Source organism: Carassius auratus, chromosome 44 (genome assembly GCF_003368295.1).
Source record: "Carassius auratus strain Wakin chromosome 44, ASM336829v1, whole genome shotgun sequence".
In the NCBI taxonomy this organism is placed as follows: Eukaryota; Metazoa; Chordata; class Actinopteri; order Cypriniformes; family Cyprinidae; genus Carassius; species Carassius auratus.
Genome location: NC_039286.1, coordinates 2,028,453 through 2,051,036, shown reverse-complemented (window position 1 = coordinate 2,051,036; position 22,584 = coordinate 2,028,453). Strand labels below are relative to the sequence as shown.

Here is a 22,584-nt window from a genome sequence, read left to right as displayed (position 1 = left end):
GTCCTGCTTCTCTCAACTTTCTCTTCACAATATCCCACAGATTCTCTATGGGGTTCAGGTCAGGAGAGTTGGCAGGCCAATTGAGCACAGTAATACCATGGTCAGTAAATCATTTACTAGTGGTTTTGGCACTGTCAGCAGGTGCCAGGTCGTGCTGAAAGACGAAATCTTCATCTCCATAAAGCTTTTCAGCAGTTGGAAGCATGAAGTGCTCCAAAATCTCCTGATAGCTAGCTGCATTGACCCTGCCCTTGATAAAACACAGTGGACCAACACCAGCAGCTGACATGGCACACCAGACCATCACTGACTGTGGGTACTTGACACTGGACTTCAGGCATTTTTGCATTTCCTTCTCCCCAGTCTTCCTCCAGACTCTGGCACCTTGATTTCCATATGACATGCAAAATTTGTCCAAAAGTCCAGTGCTACTTCTCTGTAACCCAGGTCAGGCACTTCTGCCGCTGTTTCTGGTTCAAAAGTGGCTTGACCTGGGGAATGCGGCACCTGTAGCCCATTTACTGCACACGCCTGCACACGGTGGCTCTGGATGTTTCTACTCCAGACACAGTCCACAGCTTCCACAGGTCCCCCAAGGTCTGGAATCGGTCCTTCTCCACAATCTTCCTCAGGGTCCGGACACCTCTTCTCGTTGTGCAGCGTTTTTTGCCACACTTTTCCTTCTCACTGAGGTGCCTTGATACAGCACTCTGGGAACAGCCTATTCGTTCAGACATTTCTTTCTGTGTCTTACCCTCTCGCTTGAGGGTGTCAATGATGGCCTTCTGGTCAGCAGTCAGGTCGGCAGTCTTACCCATGATTGCGGTTTTGAGTAATGAACCAGGCTGGGAGTTTTTAAAAGCCTCAGGAATCTTTTGCAGGTGTTTAGAGTTAATTCGTTGATTCAGGTGATTAGGTTAATAGCTCGTTTAGAGAACCTTTTCATGATATGCTAATTTTTTGAGATAGGAATTTGGGGTTTTCATGAGCCAAAATCATCAGTATTAAAACAATAAAAGACCTGAAATATTTCAGTTGGTGTGCAATGAATCCAAATTATATGAAAGTTTAATTTTATCTATACATTATGGAAAAATTTTTGAGAAGGACCTGTAGATTCAGTGATGGCATTGTGGTGCCACTGAGTATTTCAGGAAACTCTGTTTATTAACCCCAAACTTAGATGACATAAAATACAGTTTTTACCTGAATGAGCCCAGGGACGATCTCAGGGAGCATTTGGAGGAGACCCTCTTTGGGAAGCCGGTCAATGACTTTGGTGAGCATCTTGATGGCAGCCAGGTTGATGGGGTAATCTGCCGACTGGATGATGGGGCACAACACCTTAATACACTGATCAGGACTTATTGAGGTCGCCAACACAGACGCTGCCTCTTCTGCAGCCCGTACCACCTAATAGAGAGAAAAAAGGACATATTGTGCATGTTTAGGTTTGGTTTTGTGCTTTAGTTCAGGTTGTTGGTCTAATGTGTTTCATGATCTTTTCCATGTGGAAGACCCCAGACCTCTTTGTGTGGATCTTTATGTGCTTCCAGGGTCTTCATAATGGTGAGTTCAGCATAGTTTTTAAAGCGCCACGGCTGCCTGTTCAGGATCTCCTTCAACACCCGCAATGCTAATGCCCGAATGACATGCTGAGAGACAAAAAGAAAGAAAGATCCGCAAGTAAATAAGATGTATCTTTATGACTCATATTAGAGTGTGTTTACAGCAGTGTGTGTATGTTTGCGTGCACCTCTCCATCCCCAAGTGTTTCTAGGAGCAGCAGGAGGATGGTTTTGAAGTGCTCGTCCCAAACATGCAGTTGTGTTTCTCTAATCAGCCGCATTAGCTCACACAGTGCAGCTTTCCTCTCTTCCACCCGCTCGCTGTGATTCGAGAGCTCCTTTAGGAGCTCAGCAACCATCTCAGACTGGTCCACACCACTGTCTGTAACACCACCAGCAGAAAGGAAGTCAGACCCACACACATGCTTACACGTACACTGTTCACAAAGCAGCTACAAATAGCTATGGGAGTGCATTACCATCAGTGAAGGACTCAGCATCTTGGTCTGTATCTTTCAGGCTTTTATTAAAAGGGGAGGAGCTGAAGGAGGAGTCAGAGTAGCTGACTGGCTGGTATTCCTTTGTTGGGCGGGGACTCGAGGAGAGGAGCGGCATAGTATTTAGCAGAGAGGTCTTGTTATCCAGCGCTGTCCGACCAGAGTCTGTGGGTTGATCGCCACCCTGAACAAGAGACACATTCAGGACACAACTTCCACATATCAGTGTTACAGTCTTATTAGACGGCTCTCTGGAATACTTGATTCTAATAGGTCATTCTCAATGATGAAAATTCAAAAAAGCTTTTATATAATGAGTGCTTAACTGCGCTTTCATATCACCCTGTGATCTCTCTCTCTTTTTTTATACCAACACAAGTTGGTATATCAAACTGGCATGGTTATTTTGGGATGACTTATATACAGTTTAAGTATTTCTTAATATTTTGAAATAGTTTTATAAAAATAAATATTCCATATGACTATATAATAACAATAATACAAATAAATTATTTTATTAGTATTTCAATTATATAAATTAAACCAAATCAAAAATAAATTACTCTTGTAATGATACTATAGTAAAAAAAATATATAATTTAGTATTTAATAATTTAATAATACAAATATTAATATTTATAGCCTAACTAATTTGATTTAAAAATATTTTTTATTAGTTATTTTTTACATTTCTATTCAGCTTTAATTTATTTTTTAGATTTGTTCCTTGTTTTGTCTGCCTTACCTCTTCACCATCTCCATCTTTTTTTCGTGCTAGCTCAGTCATGTCCTCCTGGCTGCGGACGCTTAAGTTCTGGATGGCCTGACTGACTCCCCTCAGGGAGCTGTAGATCTCCTCAGAGTTCATGTTCTCAGTATCGTAATCAAATGCACTGCACACGCACACACACACGCACAAATGACACTGGACATTAGCCACAGAGAAATTCTGAGCAAACAATTACCCGACTGTAATGACAGCATTTGTGGAGTGAATCTTTGTCCATGTTTGTAGTTTGTGATCCAGTGGCGTACCTTGGTGAAGGTGTGTTTTGTGATGTGTTGGTAGGGGAGGTTAAAGGGCTCGACCAACTGGCTGGTGATCTTGGAGTGTGTCGGGTGAGTGGGCTTCCCATTGGAGCCTGCAATAAACCTTTTTTAGTGCTGACAGAAAAAGTGGTTCAGAAGTGATTCATAAACATTTACGCAATACAATCTTTAGCATTAAAATTTGATCAGATTTTTGAAGTCCAATGCAAAAAACAAAACAAAATCAAAAACAATTGGCTGATGGGCTGAATGAAAATACAAATAATAAAAATTATTATTATTATTCAAAATATTGTATTACTTAAATTATAAAAAATAAATCAACTTAAATAATACTGTAGCACTGAAAAATAAAATATTTTATGTTTATTTTAATACATTTATATAATTCATAAGTATCTAATAATCATTTTAATAATACTAATAACTAATATTTACAGCTTAATCACTTTGCATTTAAAAAGATGTTTACAGGACAATGACACTTCTAGAACATTTTACATTACTTTAGCATGTTTATGAGCAATCAATGTAAACTTCTTGGTGGACGTGTATCACTACATTAGTAATGTGTTGATCACCTGGGCTGCATTGCCAGTGTTACGTAGGTGGTTCTGCAACAATTTGGTGGCTCCATCTTGAAAGGTTTTCGGCAGTGCAGCTAGAAGCATTGTAAACTCTGGCGTGTTCAGCTGGAATAGCGAGATCAACACTGACTGCGCTGCCTGCAATCAAAGAACACAATTAGACCTTCAAACTAATCCAGACCGCTCACGCTGTATAGCATTTCATAATCATCACAAATGTCTCGTACCTTTCTGACATCAGAGCTCTTGGGTTCGGTGGTCCATGTGATGATCCGCGACACTGCCAGTCTGGTTTCGCTCGAGTTGACAAAATCCTGTGGCTCCATTTGTAGGGTCAGTGTTTCTATGTACTTCAAAATAGCCACCTTCACCTGAAACATTATCCTTGTGTTACAACTGTGTAATAAACTCAACTAAGGCATATTAATGTCATTCAAGACAACAGCAACATTCACTCCAGAAGTTTTACCTCAATCACAAACCCTCCTTCAATCAAACTTCTCCACAGTCAGAATCAAAGCACCATCAACTCTGCAGTCCATCAGTTACAGACAAGCACACAAAGTCACACATTCACAGCTATTCTTAAATCCACGAAATGAAGCAAGACAGCAGGGGGAAATGGAGTGAGCATGATGGGGGTGAATGGATTCAGCACAGCGTTTCAAAGACAAAAAGCTTGTGTCTCAAGAGTATGTGTGTTGCCAGCAGGTTGTGTCCTGCTCTCTTTCACTGATGTCCCACTTTCTCGAACATCATGCCTTTAAAAAAAACCTGCTTCCATCAAAACTGACTAATTACGGTAATAACTAGGACCAAAAAAGCCCCCCCCCTGTAGGTTGACTAGAGGGGAAAATGTTGTTTTGAATACCACACACTAACTTGCCACTAAAGCATTTTCAAAATAAAAATATGGGTGGAAATCTTTGGATCTATCTTTTATTTTTATGCAGAACAGGATTCAGTGAGTGGTTTCTCTTACTGTCTGTTACAGCTGAAACTGGATTTGGGATTTTAGTTGTGGGAGCTGCGCGTTATAGAATTGCTTCCCCTGTCTCTCACTGACCTGTACTGCTTGGTGCCACACTTGGATATTTTCCTGCAGTGTACAAGCATGCCGTCGCTTTCTGAGGGGAAGCAATTCTATAGCCCCGCCCCCGTACCAGCAACAGCGCCTTTTCCCCGGCTTCAGAGAGAAAGAGGGAGAGCACATCAATGAAAGGGAGCCCCAGACAGTCATGCAGATAGTAGGGATAGAGGCATAGGAGGGAAAACTGGACAGGAAGCGGTATTAAGTGATACTGCTGAAAAACGACGCTGAATGAGAGGCAGATGAAGGGGAGATGGTTTGGTTAGAGGGAAGGTAAGTCTTTGAATGTGCTGTTATGGCAAATGTGGTTATGGGATTGGTGTAAGAATAGGATTTTATTGCTGCAGCCGAAGACAACAACACAAATACATAATATTTTTCATATTAAAATACAATTTAACTCTAAATCTCAGATATGCATTTTTTGGCACATTTAAAAAAAAAATTAGTGTAAATTTAATTGTCCATGTCACCTTTAATTTTACATTTGCCGTAAAGTCAGCAAGCTACAGTGTTGAAATTGAATTAAAAACTATTAAAACTATTTTTTAGGGAATTAAAATAAAGCTGAAATAAAATAAAAGAATAGATGGAAAAGCAAACTTAAAAACCTAAACAAAATTGTCAAAAGATTCCTCAGGATCTAACTGAAATAAATAGCTTCAAAAGTTGAAGCACTGAAATTACTCAAACTAAATAAAAATAAAGAAAAAATAAACAATTAAACTAAAGATTAAAAAAACAATTCAAAATATGAATAAATATAAAAATTGTTCCTTTGCCAACTAACTTGAAAACAAGTTAGTTTAAACATTAAATAAAGCAAAGCTTTAAAACTAAAACCGGAATAATTAACAGAAGGCTGAAAATATTAAAAATAAAAGCCAATTAAAATATTAATAAAAACTATAATTCTATTGTTTAGAGGCTCCCTATAAATAAAACACAAATGTGCATTTTTTTTGTATTGTAAAATGGTACCAATTGAGCGATTTATTCACAAATTTGTCTATGAATTAATGCAACAACATCTAAAATGACGGCTCTTCAGATTCAGTGCAGGAAAAAATATTAGGCAGATGTTGGAGATTCTTATGCAAGCCAAAGCCCAAAGGCTTGCATGAGATTTTATAGAGAGATAACAATAACCTGAGTACACTGACCCAGCCCATAACATCCTGTATAAACTCCAAAACAAGCACTTAAGGAAGTCCTGCCACAATCTTACATTCTCTGATAGCAGCATGTTGCATGACACTATCAATCTTAGTCGCTCATCCACACAGTGAGAGACGATAAAAGAGTCACGACAAAAAGAGCACTTACTTTTAAGTTGGGAGTCTGTGTTTGGTCAACTGTGAATCTCATTAGGATAGTGAACTGCAGATCATTCGGAAAAGATTCTCTGGAGAAAGACAAGAAATAAACAAATTATTCTTGTGCAACAAAATCTGTGGACACTTGATATCAGAGCATGGCAGGAATAATGTCTTCCAGTTTTTCATATAACATACCTTGTGACGTCTAGGGCTTTCTGTACTTTGGCTTGTACTGAGCCGAGCAGATCCGCTCCCATTTTCTTCAGCAGTTGTGTGAGCAGCACAAAGAGCCAGTCCTGCAGATCCTCCTTATGAACTACAATGAAGTCCACCAGCGTCTCCAAAAACATGCTGAACACCTGGACAAACACCACCAGTAAAATACAACAGCAGTTAAATCAGTTAAAAATAAAACATGACCACAAAAATAATCCGTTTTGATGCATGCATTCATCTCATTCAGTCAGAGTACTTTTGCTGTTCATTTGTTAAGAGTTAATGGTGTAATGTTTTTATCTCCCAGTAGGAAAATGTCTAAGCGCTGCCAAATACCATCAGCCAGCTTCATCTAAAACTGTGATATGCAATATATATAAAATTCCAAAAACTTTATATAAATTCTAATGTGAGCTTTCAACTGAATAGCATCAGTTAGTAAAGATATCCCACTTTCCATATGCAGTCAAACGAAACTGCACAAATGATACTTGGTCAGCTTGCTTGTCTCTATATAATTAATAGCAATGTAGAAAAGCAATATAAAACACAGACATATATGGGCAAATTGAAAGTAAGCAGAAATCAACTGTTACACAATATTTAAGAATTCTCTACGTGATCTGATTTTCAAAATTAGTTTTCATCTGAATGAAAGAGAATCAAAGTTTTTCCAAATTGCCCACTATGTTTCACTCTGCCATTTATTTCGGTGATTACAGCACTGCTTAGTTATTTACCTACTTGGGAACTTCAGAAGACTTGCCCAAAAACAAGTACATCGTAGAAATAAAACGGCATGCTAATTGTTAGATTACAACCAATATTGTGAAAGATCCAACAACCAGATTACTGATGTTTACAATATAGACACTTTAGATATTCTTGATTAGTTGACAGCAAAGCCACAGATTAATAGCATGACCAAAAACATATTAGATTTTCTTTTATCATCATACCGGTACTATTTTGTTATGGATTAGTACATTAGTAAAGTTGATTGCCCTGTTAGTGCTCAGTCCCAAAAACGGAATAAATGTTTCCAGCTATTTATTAGAGCAGTATCTCACAGTTTCAGGATATTGGCATTGCACAAAGACAAACAAGCAGTAAAAAAATAAATAATAATTTATAAATAAAAATATGATATATATATATATTTGCACAGGTCAACCAAACTTACTCTCTACAGTTCCACCACAGGGTAAGGCATGAAAAGAAACAAACACACTCGTGAATGTCCATAAAAACATGAAAAACTGACCATTTGCAGGATAATTTTCGAAAAGACATGAAAATTAATCAATATATTACATTTTAAATTAAATTCAAGTTCAAAATGAAAATTCTGTCACTATTTACTCACCCTCACATTGTTTCAAACCCTCAAAAGTTATATTGTTATGAATAGTTCCGATCGTTTTATAGAAATATAAAGTGATCATGTCTCTTCATAAGACTTAAAAGGGTTAGTTCAGCCAAAAATGAAAATTATGTCATTAATAACTCACCCTCATGTTGTTCCAAACCCGTAAGACCTCCATTTATCTTCGAAACACAGTTTAAGATATTTTAGATTTAGTCCGAGAGCTCTCAGTCCCTCCATTGAAGCTGTGTGTACAGTATACTGTGCATGTCCAGAAAGGTAATAAAACATCATCAAAGTAGTCCATGTGACATCAGAGGGTCAGTTAGAATTTGCTGAAGCATCAAAAATACATTTTGGTCCAAAAATAGCAAAAATGACGACTTTATTCAGCATTGTCTTCTCTTCCAGATGAACAGAGGTCTTACGGGTTTGGAACAACATGAGGATGAGTCATTAATGACTATTTTCATTTTTGGCTGAACTAACCCTTTAAAATGCTCAGTTTTTTTTTTTTTTGAAGCGTCAGAGTTTTTGGACTTTCAAAGGAGGGACAGAAATCTCTCAGATTTCATTAAAAATATCTATTTGTGTTCCGAAGATAAACATTTCTAATGGGTTCGGAACAACATGAGGGTGAGTAAATTATGACAATTTTCATTTTTTGATGAACTAACCCTTTATGGAAATTATTCTGTGAAATAGTTGAAACAGTAGATATGAGAAATCAGGCACACCATTAAAACAAGACCATTAAAGAAGATATAAAAGGGAGGAAAAAGGGTATGAAAAATGTGTAAATTATATATCCACACTTTTAATTATCCACATAAAAGGATCCAGGTTTTTCCAGACCCCTGAAGAACGGCTGGAGTGGCTGTTGAATGTGATTGTGCTGGAGGACAGGAGGGTGAGAATGACTTCTGTACCTTAAAAGAGGCAGAACTGATACCGGATTCTGCCGTGCCGAAGCCTCTGGAATCACGCTGCAAATCAGAAAGAGGGGCGGGCCATGAGCCCAGCGATCAGATAAACGGGGCGGAGCTACAGTCTACCCGACAAGATAGAGAATGGCAGAAGGGGGTTCCAGGAAAACGTTATGAGTGGAGAAAGATAGACACCTCAAACGCGGGTTAGTCTGTGTGCAAGTAGGACTGGGCTCACAACAGTTTATGATTACAAAATGTTCTGATGCATTTAACGTGATGTTCCACAATCTTTTTTATTGTATAAATTTAGTAATTTTCATTTTAAGAAGTATAAAAATGTATATAGAAAAGATACCTAAAACATCAATGCTTATAGTGAAATCCTACAAGGCTATGCTGAAATTTGAGCATTCTCATTTTCTCATGTTCTTCCTAATGGCCAAAGATTGGCATGGCATTTAGATCTTAAGATGTTCTTCAATTTTTCGGGAATTGTGACAGTCCCAGTATGTGTATGCGTGAGTGCAAGCAAGAAAGGGAGGAAATATACGGAGGAAGCTTGGGCTGGCATTGCAGTGGTTGAAAAAAGATGAGTGAACTGTCTGAAATCAGAAATCCGGTCAGACCAAACCATGCGATTAGCCACGGTCCTCATCTGCAGAGTTAGTGTGCACTGCACATGCCTGAGAGTGTGGATCTGTGTGTTTGTGGCAATAATTCGGGCTGTGGGTGAGGCAGAATCCGATTCAGTCAAGCAGTTTTGTGTGATGCAAGAGTCCATGCTGCTTTATGACTGCAGTGTGTGTGTGTGTGGGGGGGGGGTGTAAGTGTGTTCTGGAGAGCTCCATGCGAGGGTACCTTGCTGTGTGGGTCTGCAAACATCCTGGTAAAAATTTCACACAACCTCTTCAGCTCAACACGGCTGAAACAGATAGAAAGAATAAATTAAAATACCTGCATTGAACATGAATCTGCTAATTTAGTAAAGCTGGAATGTGAAAATTATAATTACACTTTATTTGGTGCCTTAATGGGTTACCTGAGAGATCGCTGGTTTTTCAGCAACGCCTGCAATCCCATCAGCCCCTCTTTTCTCTCAGACCAGTTGGCAGAGGCACAGCGATTGAGCACTTCAGCCACATCTTCAGTCTGCCGCATATATGTTGGAATACTGCCATTCCGGGAGCTGTACGAACGCTCTGAACACGCACTGGAGGCGTCGCTATTTGCATCATCATCCGAGTACATCCCATAGGTGTCATACCGCCGCCTAGCTGGTTTCTTCTGCTCAGGAAAACATCAGATGAGATTCAAATTAGCAATTAGGTATAAAGTAAACACTAAGACAACTTGAAGAAAGATCGTTTAAGTTTAATGTCAGCTTAATGCAGAAAGCCAGACAGACTAACCTTGCCCCGCATATCTCCCAATAGCTGGCAGCATTAATAAAGCCAAAGGTTAAAGCATGAGTTAAAGACAGACATGTAGGACATTTAGCACACAATACAATGGTTATGTTCATTTAGTGATTACAGTTTGGTAACACTTTAGAAAAGGGAACACTTATTCACTATTAACCATGACTTTTCCCTCAATAAATTACTAATTTGCTGCTTATTAATAGTTAGTAAGGTAGTTGTTAATGTTAATATGTGCTTAACTAGTACTAGTAAATGGCTAATATTCTAGCAATATGCACGCTAATAAGCAACTGGTAAGTTAAGAGACCCTAAAATAAAGTGTTACCAACAGTTTGCATTCCATTTGCAAAATGTTTATAGATAAAAAAATAAAATAAAAACAACTGGTATGGAAATTCCACTTTTGCAATCCCTACACCATAATAAATCCCAATCCAATTAAATCCCATATATTTACACAAAATTTTAGGATCGGTAGGATTTTTGAAAGAAGTATTCTTATTCTCACCAAGGCTGAATTTATCTGATCAAAAATACAGAAAAAACACCACTAATGTGAAATACTGTTACACAATTTAAAATAATGGTTTTCTATTTCAATACATTTTAAAATGTAACTTATTTAATGTGAATATTCAGCAGACATTAATGCAATCGTCATGGTCACATAATCCTTTAGAATTCATTCTATTCTGCTGCTCAAACATTTCTTATCATCAGTTTAAAACAATATATGTACAAACATAAATGTATATAGAGATTTCTCTTTATAAAATGTCTAAACATCAGATTCTGGGCATTTAATTGTCTTAAATGTCTGATAAAAGAGGATATGTTATAACTTGTGTGTAAGTGGGGTGTAAGGAGAGTTTCTGTATGTTTACCAGAGCATCTGCCAGGGCTTCCTCCACGTCTGATCCTGTGTTCAGCACTCTCATGGCACTAACTGAAGATGAGAGACGACTGGACTGAGACATACCCAACCCAGAACCTACAACACACATCACACATTTTACATACACATGCACAAATAAAAATAAAACCCCTAAAACGGCATGCAGTGATCTTATCAAAACTGAGAAATCACATAAAAATAATTCACCAATAATAAGGATATTAATACTAGAAAACCAAAAAAACAACTGATTACCACTGAAAACATTAATGAAAATTAACCACAAATGCCCATACGACCAATAAATAAATAAATATATTAAAAAACAAGTACACATAAAAAAAACTTGGGTTAAACTCAGAGAAAATCATAGGTGACTGTGAAAGATGTTCCACACGAATCTACATTAATACGGTTGTTATCAATGCAATGGGAGGAACGATTAAGAAGACTAAACTTAAAAGCATGCAGGTCTGATGGAAGCTAAATTGAACCAAGCAGAAGGATGAGATGAATATACAAAAAGTGAACAAAGAATTTTTTTTTTTTTTTATGAGTTCTTTGCCAGCTGTGGTGACAGTTCACCTGCTGCCCCAAAGGCATCTGGGGCATGAAGAGCACCAGTTGAGCGCGAATAATGCCGGGATGCTGCAACACACACACACAAGAATGCAAACAAGCACACACACGCGTAAATACCCAGGCCAGTGTTAAAGCTCACCAGAGAAACTCCCAATTAGTAGTAATGTAAGAGTCTGCCATCACCCACCACACAAGCCTCATTGTGACACACACATTTCACACTCTTCAAGTGCCAACACTCAAGGGTATTAGTCCAGTTCTGCTTGTGTCCTTCATAACAGCAGGAATATTTTCACCCTTTCAGCTGGTCGTAAGAAGAATATACCTAACCTTGTCATACATAAAACTCAAAAATCTCACTTGCAGCGAGACTAAAATTTCTCATCTCAAAATAAATGTGAAATTAATTCTTTCTAAAAAATAAAAATAAAAATTAATCCCCATTAATGAAATATTTGTGGGAAGCTTTTTCATGTTTATGTAACTGTCAAACTGCTTTATACCTATGTACCCATGTAAAGTCAACAATAAATGCCATTCACAATTTGTTTTCTTCCTCACTATGGCATTTCTGGATATTCAACAAGTGAATAAAACATTTATGAAAGAAAACAAAACATTTTGATTTCACGTTGACTAATAGGGCTATTTCCTAATATTTCCTGTCTGAATCCCATTAAATCCCATATATTTACACAAGGATAAAAAAAAATCTTTTTGAAAGTAGTATTCTAATTCCCATCAAGGCTGAATTTATCTGATCAAAAATACAGTAAAAACAGCACTTCTGTGAAATACTATTACAATTTAAAATAATGTTTAAAAAAAACATTTTGAAATGTGATTTATTTAATGTGAATTTTCAGCATGCATTAATGCAATCTTTATTTTCACAAAACCCTTTAGAATTAATTCTTTTATGTTGACTTTCTGCTTAAACATTTCTTATCATCAGTTTAAAACAGGTTTATATTTTTTGTGGGAACCATGATATATTTTTTTGTTTTTCTTTGAAATATAAATGTTATGCAACTGTCAATCAAATCTGTACAGTCACTTTTGCTGAATAAAAGGAATAATGTCTTTCATAACAAATAAACCTTGAACTTCTGAATGGTGTATGTGTATATAAATATATACATACATACACACACACACCATTCCTTTAAGATAATTTTTCTCTGGTGTGCTGTATTTAAAGACCTAAGATGAAGCCTTTCACAGAATCCATCAGCAATGATCACCATTTATGATGAAGCCTAAAAAAATAAAAACAAGGCCAGGAGAAAATTTCTTCCTGACCAAGCTGAACCATGTGTGGGATTTTCAAACTAAAAAATATTTGTAATACAATGTAAGTGTTGTGTTTCACTGTACAAACATTCATGTTTGGTAGCTGAAAAAATGCTGACAGTTTCAAATGAAATGAAGGAGGACAAGTGTCACTTTTCAACATGGCATGATTTTGTCTAATAATTTTAGGCCCCTGCTGAGTTGAAGCTGATTGGTCCTGGTAGATGAAATGGTTGCCGTGGTTACTCACCGAGCGGCGTGAAGGAGCGCACAGGGCTGGTGTCTCTGCTGCTCTCTCGGCTGGCCTCACGACTGCAGCCCTGACTCACACTAGGCCGTGGTATACGACTACCCCTTGCTGACCCACCCCCAAGAAAACATTCCAAGACAAGAAGAGAGAGAAAAAAACAGATAAAGAAGAACAGAGATATTGAAAGGTATAACAGACAGGCAAAGTAGGAGAAATATAGTAGGAAATTACATAAAATCTTTCTTAGCACCAAAATGACAGTAGATTTATTAACTTTTTGAGGAGAGCAAAAAAGGGCCCAATACAAAGCCATGAGGAACCTCACAGAAAAAAAGTTAGAGACCATGAAAAAAAAAAAAATAATATTTCGACTAATTTCTAGAGTCCATGCACAAATTCCACATTAAAAGAATTGATTAGAAAAGAGCAAACACTCACTGACAAGGGAAGAACAATTAGAAGGTTAAGAATTGAAGGGTGAATGTTAATTAATGGAAGGTGGCAGGTAAATCTAAATCTTTGCTTTTGTATCCTGTCTCTCAACCAATGTTCAATGTTCATCTGCATTCATGAGATGGATTTCACTCATTCATTTATTCATTCATTCTCTTTGCAAAAAGCAGCACCAAGCTGTGGGGTGTAACATCACTGCAGACAAGGGAAGACCCAGCAGGTTAATGTGATGGCATGTTCTGCTTTCCCAAAGCAGCGTGTTACACGTAACAAAGCACAACCTCCAGCACGAAACACCATTAGGATGACAGCACCAGCTCAGGCAGGCAGGCAGGCAGATGGATTATCAATATGGGATGGCTGTTGGACACCAAGGCAAAAAAACAACAAAACAAAACATACCTCCTTTTGATCCATTGTAGATGTGGCTGATGTTTGAAGGAGCTTTGATTGAAAGAAAAAGTTTCAGTTTTGGAAGATAATCACCCGTTTATGTGAAGGCCTACAGTCACAGTCTTCACAGCCAATGTACAATTGCAACACTTTTGCATATTATGCCCCAACAAATTCAATGGACACTCATTGATGAAGATCTTTTATTCGTCAGAAAGAAAACCTCACAACAGAAGACCACAAATAGAAGTCAGTGCTTACCAACAGACAGGCGTGTGGGGCTGGAGTCTCGACTGCAGCCTTGACTGCGTGGGATCCGGCTGCGACGTTGGGAGCCTGGTGCTGCGCTCACACGCTGAGCTCCTGTACTGAGAGTGCTCAGAGCCGTGCTGGTCAAAACCCGGCCTGGGGAACCGGAGCGAGAACCCGCTGTAAACACAAAACAAAAAGACAGACATTTTGTGAGCCTGACAGACCTCTGAAAATCTTCATCATCCTACCGATTGCATATAAAGGCATTAATCAGTAGGATGATGTATTATATATATTAAATAACACAAAATACAGACTGTCCACTATCGCCAAACATCACCAACAAACTAATCCCCATAGCTATGATGACATTTTGTTTGTTTATGCAGACAACAATAATTTACATTACAATAACAATCACATATACAGATGACAGTTTGACATAAAAGTGCTAGTGCTGTGATTCTGATTGGGTGTTCGAGACAAAAAGGGAAGAATGAGGTATCCCTAGTGAACAAGTGAAAACTTTCTATGACTACAAACTCTACACAACCACAAATGAACATGCTCACGCAGCACTTTGACACACCAGTGACAAAATCTTTACATTTCCCCACACAGTGACGTGTAAAGTAGGGGTGGGCGATATAACTAAAATCTTGTGTAATGGTTATAATACACAATAATTATATGTGCTGAAAATTCAAGCAAATATATTTTTATTGAAAAACAACTATGTACCAAGTCTGTTTTTCGATAATTTAGTGGCTTAAAAGCTTTCAAAAAGAAAGTTTTATTTTATTTACCTTGATGGACACCAAACAAAAAGGCAAGACAATTCATGACACACAAAAGAATCAGCTTCACATTACATAATACCAAAGTTTTTTTAATTTAAATTGTGCCACATATATACACAGGAAAATGTGGAGCAGATTCATAGCAGAAGCAGAATCTGTACCAAACGATAAATCAATATATACCGTCATACCGCCCAGCCTTAATTTGAGGTTTAACAAGTTCACAGGTTTGAAAAAAGAGAGAGAAAAAACACCATCCAGAGTAATCAAAGCAACACATCCTCCATGCAGTGAAGAGAGTGGGGGCTGATGGGAAAACCCATGTTTTTTTTCCGTGAACCAGGACAAGGGAAGATGTAAGACTAGAGGTTGGAGGCCCACAGGATGGGATTGACTGGACTAAGTGAATGAGTGACAGGTGAAATATGCTGAAAATCTTACCACCAACAGGGGTAGCAGACTGTGATCCTGAGCCAATGAGGGGAGAGGATTAGGAAGCGTGCGGGTCCAAAAAACCCATTGGATGGGAGGAGGAACAGCATATTAAACAAATACAAATGCATTATGGGGTAAAACATGCAGTCAATGTGTTGTTTTGACGCACAAATTGTACAAATGAAATAAAATGAATAAAACCATCAGCCTGCAACTGAAAACATTAGTATGAGACGCGCACATAGACTCAAAAAGCCCTGCAACAGCACTGCAACTGATATGACTCCACAACATCACCATGAAGGCACACAAAAGATAAAAAAAACTTGACTGTGTTTGCCACTGCTTTAGTTCCATCAATACTCTCAATATGTTTAAGCAGTCCAGGCTGCCCAACATCTACCGCTAAACTGACGTGTCTGACAGTTTGTGTTTCTACACCCCTGCAGGCAGAAATGGACTGATACCATCACACCCAAGTGAAGACCACACAGCATGCAGGCCACTCAAGACATATAAACGCTTGCTCGCTCACAAACGCTCACACACGTTTGCATGAACTAAACACACTCGCCCACATGTCAGACGAGGGTACCTGGTGTGCAATCAGAATCGTCGGAACCTAGAGGCACAGAGACAGTTGGAGGAGCTGTGGGTTACATCCTTAGAGCAGGATGACTCCTGAAAATCTTTTATGTACACACTCACACATGCATTTGACAATGTGTGTTACGGCATGTGGTGTGAAGACTGTTAACAGTCATGTTTCAATGTATGCTTACCATACGTGTATAAAATTAACGTCTTTAAAAAAAACAATAATTTACTTTTATTCAGCAAGGATGCAATAAATTGATCAAAAGTGACCGTAAAAATATTTATAATGCTGCAAAGGAATTTCTATTTCAAATAAATGTGGTTCTTTTCTATTTTGCATAGGAGAATCCTGAAAAAAATTACTGCATAATAGGAATGACAGAATAAAATTTGTGTATGGATCATTTTTGGGAGTTTGCAGTCAGTACAATATTTTGGACATTTACAGACCAATTAACATGAGAGCAGTGTTATGCTAATACGATGTGTTTATTGTCTCATACATGAGTAAAATGATAACTTAAGATGCATGTAAGTAATAGTATATAATATTTATTGAGTATATTTTTTCTACTTCACTGTAGACGTAGAATGTGTGAACATACAGTGCGTAGGCACTTACGTTGTGACTGAGACACCATCTTTGATCTGGTCCGCCCTCTGGAGTCGACCTGACTGCTCCCTACATTAGATGCAGTTGATAAAGTCTGCTTAGTCCGTAGTCGCCCTGGAGAAAAACAAACATGCCGTAAGACCTCAGGTCAATCATAAAAACACCAACAAATGGCTAATAAGTGAAAATGATTTCCAGAGTGTATCACTGGCCCTCCACAATCACCCACGGGGGCCAGTCCTGTGATTGAGGGAACCCATTAATGATTGAGTTAAAGCAAAGATGATGGGACAGAATAAGATGAGAGGATCTGATCAGTAAGGGAGATTTTTAATCAAGCAATTCAACTTGACACAATCACAAGCTGAAGGGCTGATGATGAGTCATATTCTTGCAATACCACAGGGTACCAACAGACGGCAACAGCGCTACATCACACACAAAGAGCTCCACCCACTATGTGTGAGGGGATCAGGTTCCCTATCACACCTACAAAGCGCTGAAATAACAACAAGGAAAAGCAAACAACTTTTTACCCTAGCATAATTCAATACAGACCAGAGACACAATCACCCCAAAATCCTGAACAACGATTCAAAGACAAACAGTAAGAAAGCGTGAGTTACATGAGGGAAAGGAAGGCCAATAGAAGGGGGGGAGGGGCAAGTAAAAGAAAAGGAGAAGATGAAGAACAATGGATGAGCAAACGGCAGATGATCTTACCATCTTTATCAGAGGCATCATCTTAAGCCAAAGAAAAGAGAGAGAGGAGCACAGCAAACCAGTTAGAATAAAAGACACAAACACACTCACAACAGAATACCGCACAGACACACACACGTAACCTTGAAGAATTAACAGAGTTAAGAGCCTGTGTATTCACATGTATTAGCTCTTTTGCATATTCACGAGATCATGAAACCTGGTAAAACTGTGCATGAACTTTATTTGGCTCCTACCGAGAGATGCATATGATCCAGTGGCCAAGCCTGTCGTGACTCGGCCGGCCACTCCAGCCTGTCCACCGTGTCTGGCTTTAGCACCGGCGGCTGCGTTGACATCCACATCACTGCGGGAACGCTGCAAAGAGCCTGGAGATCCTGATGATTTTGAACCGGCAGGCACTAAAATATCAAACACACAAGCAAAATCTGTATGTAACATTTATTTAAATTAAGCATAAAGTATGGAAACTAAAAGTAATAAATTTATATATATATATATATATATATATATATATATATATATATATATATATATATATATATATATATATATATATATATATATATATATATATATATATTTTTATATATAACATTTTCTCACTACAATAAATACTAAAATATCAATCTATATTTTGAAAATTCCTTTTGATTTTTTATGTATGGAAAACTTGTACCTTTGACTTTGTCCTCAATTCAATAATTACATTTTTATATACAAATACATTTTTAGAAAGCCACTGAACATAACAGGCATCAATTACCCAATATTCAGACACGTGTGTGTACGTGTACACACAAACACACACACACACACATACACAAAGGATCTCACCTCTCCCTGGCGCAGCTGACCACTTTGACAGCGGCCGACTGTGAAAAAGAGAGGGAAAGAAACAGAGCTCTTATTTAAATTCACTGTTTAGTTGGGGTCTCTGGTGTAGTTCGATGAGGGTGAGTGAGATATTCTTACTTCAGGCTTTCTTGTGAACTGGACGACGAGCGATCCGACTGTGGCAGGGACGCCGCACTGCCGGAGCTCTTTAAAAACGACTGAAGTGTCTTCTGATAGGACGATTCTAATGAGTTATACAGAGACTCCGCCTCCCCAGGGAAATGAGCCCGCAACCCCCAGTATGCCCTGAGAGAGAGAGCAATGTAAGAAAAAAAACACAACAGGAAACAACAAAATACATTAATTTGAGAAAGGCACTCACTTCCTGGCCTCCACTCGAGCCTCTGAGTCTGGATCTTTGATTCCCTTCTTTATACTGTCTATCAGCACAGCCAGTTGCCTGAGACACAGAGGAAAGAGCAGTTATATGGTGCAGTTTTGGCCTTTCAACACCAGTAGGCAGCTGTAGTTTAGCCTGTGCTGTGGTGGTACCTCTCCAGAGAGTGAGTCTGCCATTCCTGCAGCAGAAGATCCAAGAACTCATAACAGCGCCTGAAGGACAGAAAGAGAATTTAGTAAAGAATGTGCTCACTCCTGTCTGAAAACTTGGCAAGGGCTGGGAGAGAAATTCTATATTTACAATAGATTTATAAAGACTGCAATATTCATTTGTTGGCAATCTAAAATTAAACAACATCGTAATGTGCTTTTTAATTAGCCAGTTACATCTCTTAAAGACTGCACTAGCATATTAGATTTCTGACTCGCCAGTATGAATCTTTATTAGCAAAAGAGTCGGGAAGACTCATTTCCATGAATCAGTTCTTTCAACTGCCCATTTCATAACTGCTTTAGTTATTTGTTTGTTTACTCTATTTGGGGACATGTTGTAAAATGTTTAGTAAGAAGAGAAAAAAAAAACATAATTGTTGCTCTATATTATTATGCACTGTAATATTTGTACAAAATAAAAAAAAAATATATATTTAAGATAGAGTGAGAAACAATCACTGGGAAAAAAAATATTCCAGTTTTTACAATTCCTGAATATTCATGAAGTTTTACTTCTTGCATTAAAGAAAAGAGCAAAAGTGGCAGTTAAATATTTTTTTTAGGATTTATATTTTAAAAAATGCTGTTCTTTTGGGCTTTTGATTCATCAAAGAATCCAGGGGAAAACTGTTAGGATTCTCTCTCACTCACACACACAAAATAGAAAAAATAAAAATAAAGTAAATCTGACAGCTTGCCCTCTGTTTTATCCCAGCTATAGTGTGTTGAAGACGTTTAATGTCTCACCTCCGAACAGCCACAGACTTTGACGTGCAGTTACCAGTGATGAGAGGAATAAGACGTGGAACATGAGTGTGCTGAAAACACAAAAACATACAGTCAAACATACACAGACACAGTGCAGTGCAGTCAAACACAATGCAAACCACTGTTTCTCACCCGTATGATGATGCGTATGGCTGCAATGCCAGATGTGGACATCACTTTGGCACAGTTAGGGATAAGATTGAAGAGCACTGGAACAATGGCCTCTGCACCATGATCAAACTTATTACCTAATAGTGTGGAAAGATGCCTGGAAAGACACCAGCATAACACAATAAATTGGTATACTTTACATGAACGAAAAGCAACTGCAAAAACAAATGGGAAATTGCTTTGCTCAAAAAGCGTGTCAGGTCCTAGTCTCCAGCAGTTCATTAAGTGGCTGGTGGAAAACAGTTGTCAATAATCTGCATACTATGCATATTCAACCTTCTAGTGCCAGAAATTCACGTTCACGTTGTTTAAGATGTCGATAAGCCACTCACGCCACTGTGATGCAAGCCTCCCGCACCACCTGAGAACGCAGGTCTTTTGCCGACAGCTTAAATGCGCCGTCCAACAGACGCAGGTGCTGATAGAAACAATCATAGTCTGCTGCTCCGGCAACCAGCAGAGATCGGATTTTCTTTAGCTGTGGAGTGAGAAGAAGATGGAATAAGACCACATCAAAGACGGTTTGTCACAAATGATTGGAAAGGCAAAAACTACATAAAAGTCAGGAAACTCCTTACATTTCCATAAAATGTTGAATAGAGGTTTAAAACATCAAGTGTAAACAAACCATATGTATGGTCACAAAGAAAACTCTAGGTCTGGTGCATCCCAATGGCATCACCTCTTGAACTTTGACATTCTTGTGGGAAACTCTAATAATACCACATTTCACCAAATATTTGCTCAGGAAACACTCAGCTACTTGTAAATGGAATAATGTAGACAATGTCGATGTGCTTAAAGGGTTAGTTCACCCAAATATTAAAATTATGTAATTAATAACTCACCCTCATGTCGTTCCAAACCCGTAAGACCTCCGTTCATCTTCGGATCACAGTTTGAGATAGTTTAGATTTATTGATAGACGAAATTTCTGGACCAAAATGTATTTTCGATGCTTCAAAAAAATTCTAACGGACCTTGTGATGTCACATGGACTACTTTGATGTTTTTCTTAACTTTCTGGACATGGAAAGAATACAATACACACAGCTTTAATGGAGGGACTGAGAGCTCTCGGACTAAATCTAAAATATCTTAAACTGTGTTCCGAAGATAAACGGAGGTCTTACATGTTTGGAACAGCATATGGGTGAGTTATTAATGACATAATTTTAATATTTGGGTGAACTAACTAATCATTTAAGTATGCATGAAACAAAAATGTACCCTTTTTTTTGTGAATACATATTATAGATTTTATTGATATTATTAATGTGGCCCAGTAATGACTGATCAAAATTTCATAAACTTCTAGTAATTAATTAATTCTTGAGTTAATTTTTGAGTGCAATGCCAACATCTCAAAATCCAATCAACAGCCATGGAATAGAACCAAATCTCCTTCCTACATTTTTTGCAATAATCCGTTACACTTGGATGTGCATCACAACACGGAAGAAAAGATCTGTCACTACTTCCGGTTCATTGCGATGTTAGCAGAGAGCAGAACAATTTTGAATGAAGAATGGTTTACTCTTTCCTCATTTAAAACTTTACAATAAAAATAAATCAATTAAAAACAGATGGAAACCATGATCAAATCAGTTACCTAATGAAAACAGTTTTCTTTATATAGAACAGGTCCTCTCACGTGGTCCACCATGAGATCACATGACCAGTCAAACTGACTTTCTTTTTAGGGCTGCACAATTAATCGAGTTTCTAATTGCAATTACAATCATGGATGCCACAATTACGAAATCATTCAAAGTAGAAATTGTGTTCAGTTTTGTGTTCTACATGCGACTTAATAAATATAAAAGCTGCTGTCAGTTAATGAAGATTTGACTCTTGTCATGTCAGATAGTGATAAGACTTTGAGTTCTAAGGACATCACCATCTTTGATATTACTTTGCTCACTGTTGCAATGACCTGCATGAGTGCTTAATCTGTGTATGTTGTACTCACGGCGCTTGTTCTATGGTCCCAGTCGTGTTTATCATCAGACAGGACCTCACGGATCTTGTTCAGATTATCCTCCAGGTCTCGTGTGGAGTAGATCTATGTAAAGAGAGAGACACATGTTTTAGATCAAACGATTCCAAGCCTTTGATCAAACGTGAAATGTTATGAAATCCACGGGTGGTTTGTAACTAGGTCCTGAGGGACTTGAGCAACACCTCTCTCGTTTAAACTCAGGTGTGTCTCACCTGAACCGTGGGGACGTCTGTGAAAGCTTTGATGAAATCCTCCTCATCCACAGCTCCTGCCACCTCCTTAGAGACGCCTGCGAAACACATGATTGACTTCCATTCAAACACAAACTGGAGAGAGCTACGAGGTTTATGAAGGGCGCATGAATCTGTCTAACACGGTTTGAAACATTTTTAATCTCAGTCACGCTAGCAGACAACTAACGGACAGTTGCAGCCGTTACCATAGAAACTGAGCACAATGAGAGGTTCCTATGGAAACTGTTGTATTGCTAGTCAAACAGGAGGGTATTTTCTGTGGGGGGAGGGACACACACACACACACACACACAGGGCCTAAAACTAACTTTTTGCCACACCTGCCAATAGCCGGTGACATGGTAAAATGTAAAATGAAAGCCATTATTTTTATCTTTAATAAGCTCTGAAATATATAACTTTTAATTTAAGTGATTTTAAAACAGTCTTCACATAAACTATATTATATATGATTAAACTATACAGTTAAATCTTTATTCAAGCTATAAAAGTGACTGACTTTAAAGTGTCACTTTAAAAATCAGCACTGTCTCTTTAAAACCCATAGCGCAGAACACCGATCTGACCCGTATCTGATTATCTCCCAACTCTTTGCAATCAATTAAGTCTTT

The 22,584-nt window shown here is 38.1% G+C and overlaps 1 protein-coding gene across 38 annotated transcripts in view; it reads right to left on the bottom strand.

The window, feature by feature from the left end:
* The window catches only part of LOC113062095 (CLIP-associating protein 2-like), a 51,841-nt gene that overhangs the window by 2,067 nt on the left and 27,190 nt on the right, over nt 1-22,584 (bottom strand). For 6 of the 38 annotated variants that reach the window (XM_026231649.1, XM_026231683.1, XM_026231681.1 and 3 more), the window contains 34 exons: nt 21,932-22,008; nt 21,690-21,782; nt 20,050-20,195; nt 19,679-19,814; nt 19,526-19,596; nt 18,719-18,778; nt 18,549-18,626; nt 18,305-18,472; nt 18,167-18,204; nt 17,566-17,730; nt 17,330-17,350; nt 16,616-16,720; nt 15,992-16,018; nt 15,403-15,429; nt 14,171-14,338; nt 13,919-13,960; nt 13,064-13,171; nt 11,524-11,586; nt 10,928-11,034; nt 10,032-10,055; nt 9,662-9,906; nt 9,481-9,544; nt 8,623-8,679; nt 7,511-7,513; nt 6,307-6,470; nt 6,119-6,197; nt 3,930-4,073; nt 3,697-3,840; nt 3,101-3,207; nt 2,811-2,958; nt 2,048-2,249; nt 1,757-1,950; nt 1,527-1,655; nt 1,207-1,413 (listed from right to left, as the gene is read on the bottom strand). In XM_026231649.1, coding sequence (XP_026087434.1) covers nt 1,207-1,413; nt 1,527-1,655; nt 1,757-1,950; nt 2,048-2,249; nt 2,811-2,958; nt 3,101-3,207; nt 3,697-3,840; nt 3,930-4,073; nt 6,119-6,197; nt 6,307-6,470; nt 7,511-7,513; nt 8,623-8,679; nt 9,481-9,544; nt 9,662-9,906; nt 10,032-10,055; nt 10,928-11,034; nt 11,524-11,586; nt 13,064-13,171; nt 13,919-13,960; nt 14,171-14,338; nt 15,403-15,429; nt 15,992-16,018; nt 16,616-16,720; nt 17,330-17,350; nt 17,566-17,730; nt 18,167-18,204; nt 18,305-18,472; nt 18,549-18,626; nt 18,719-18,778; nt 19,526-19,596; nt 19,679-19,814; nt 20,050-20,195; nt 21,690-21,782; nt 21,932-22,008 — 3,611 coding nt within the window. Of the gene's footprint in view, nt 1-1,206; nt 1,414-1,526; nt 1,656-1,756; nt 1,951-2,047; nt 2,250-2,810; nt 2,959-3,100; nt 3,208-3,696; nt 3,841-3,929; nt 4,074-6,118; nt 6,198-6,306; nt 6,471-7,510; nt 7,514-8,622; nt 8,680-9,480; nt 9,545-9,661; nt 9,907-10,031; nt 10,056-10,551; nt 10,567-10,927; nt 11,035-11,523; nt 11,587-13,063; nt 13,172-13,918; nt 13,961-14,170; nt 14,339-15,402; nt 15,430-15,991; nt 16,019-16,615; nt 16,721-17,329; nt 17,351-17,565; nt 17,731-18,166; nt 18,205-18,304; nt 18,473-18,548; nt 18,627-18,718; nt 18,779-19,525; nt 19,597-19,678; nt 19,815-20,049; nt 20,196-21,689; nt 21,783-21,931; nt 22,009-22,584 lie in introns of all 38 variants that reach the window. The other 32 variants (XM_026231650.1, XM_026231657.1, XM_026231652.1 and 29 more) reach the window with 32 other exon arrangements.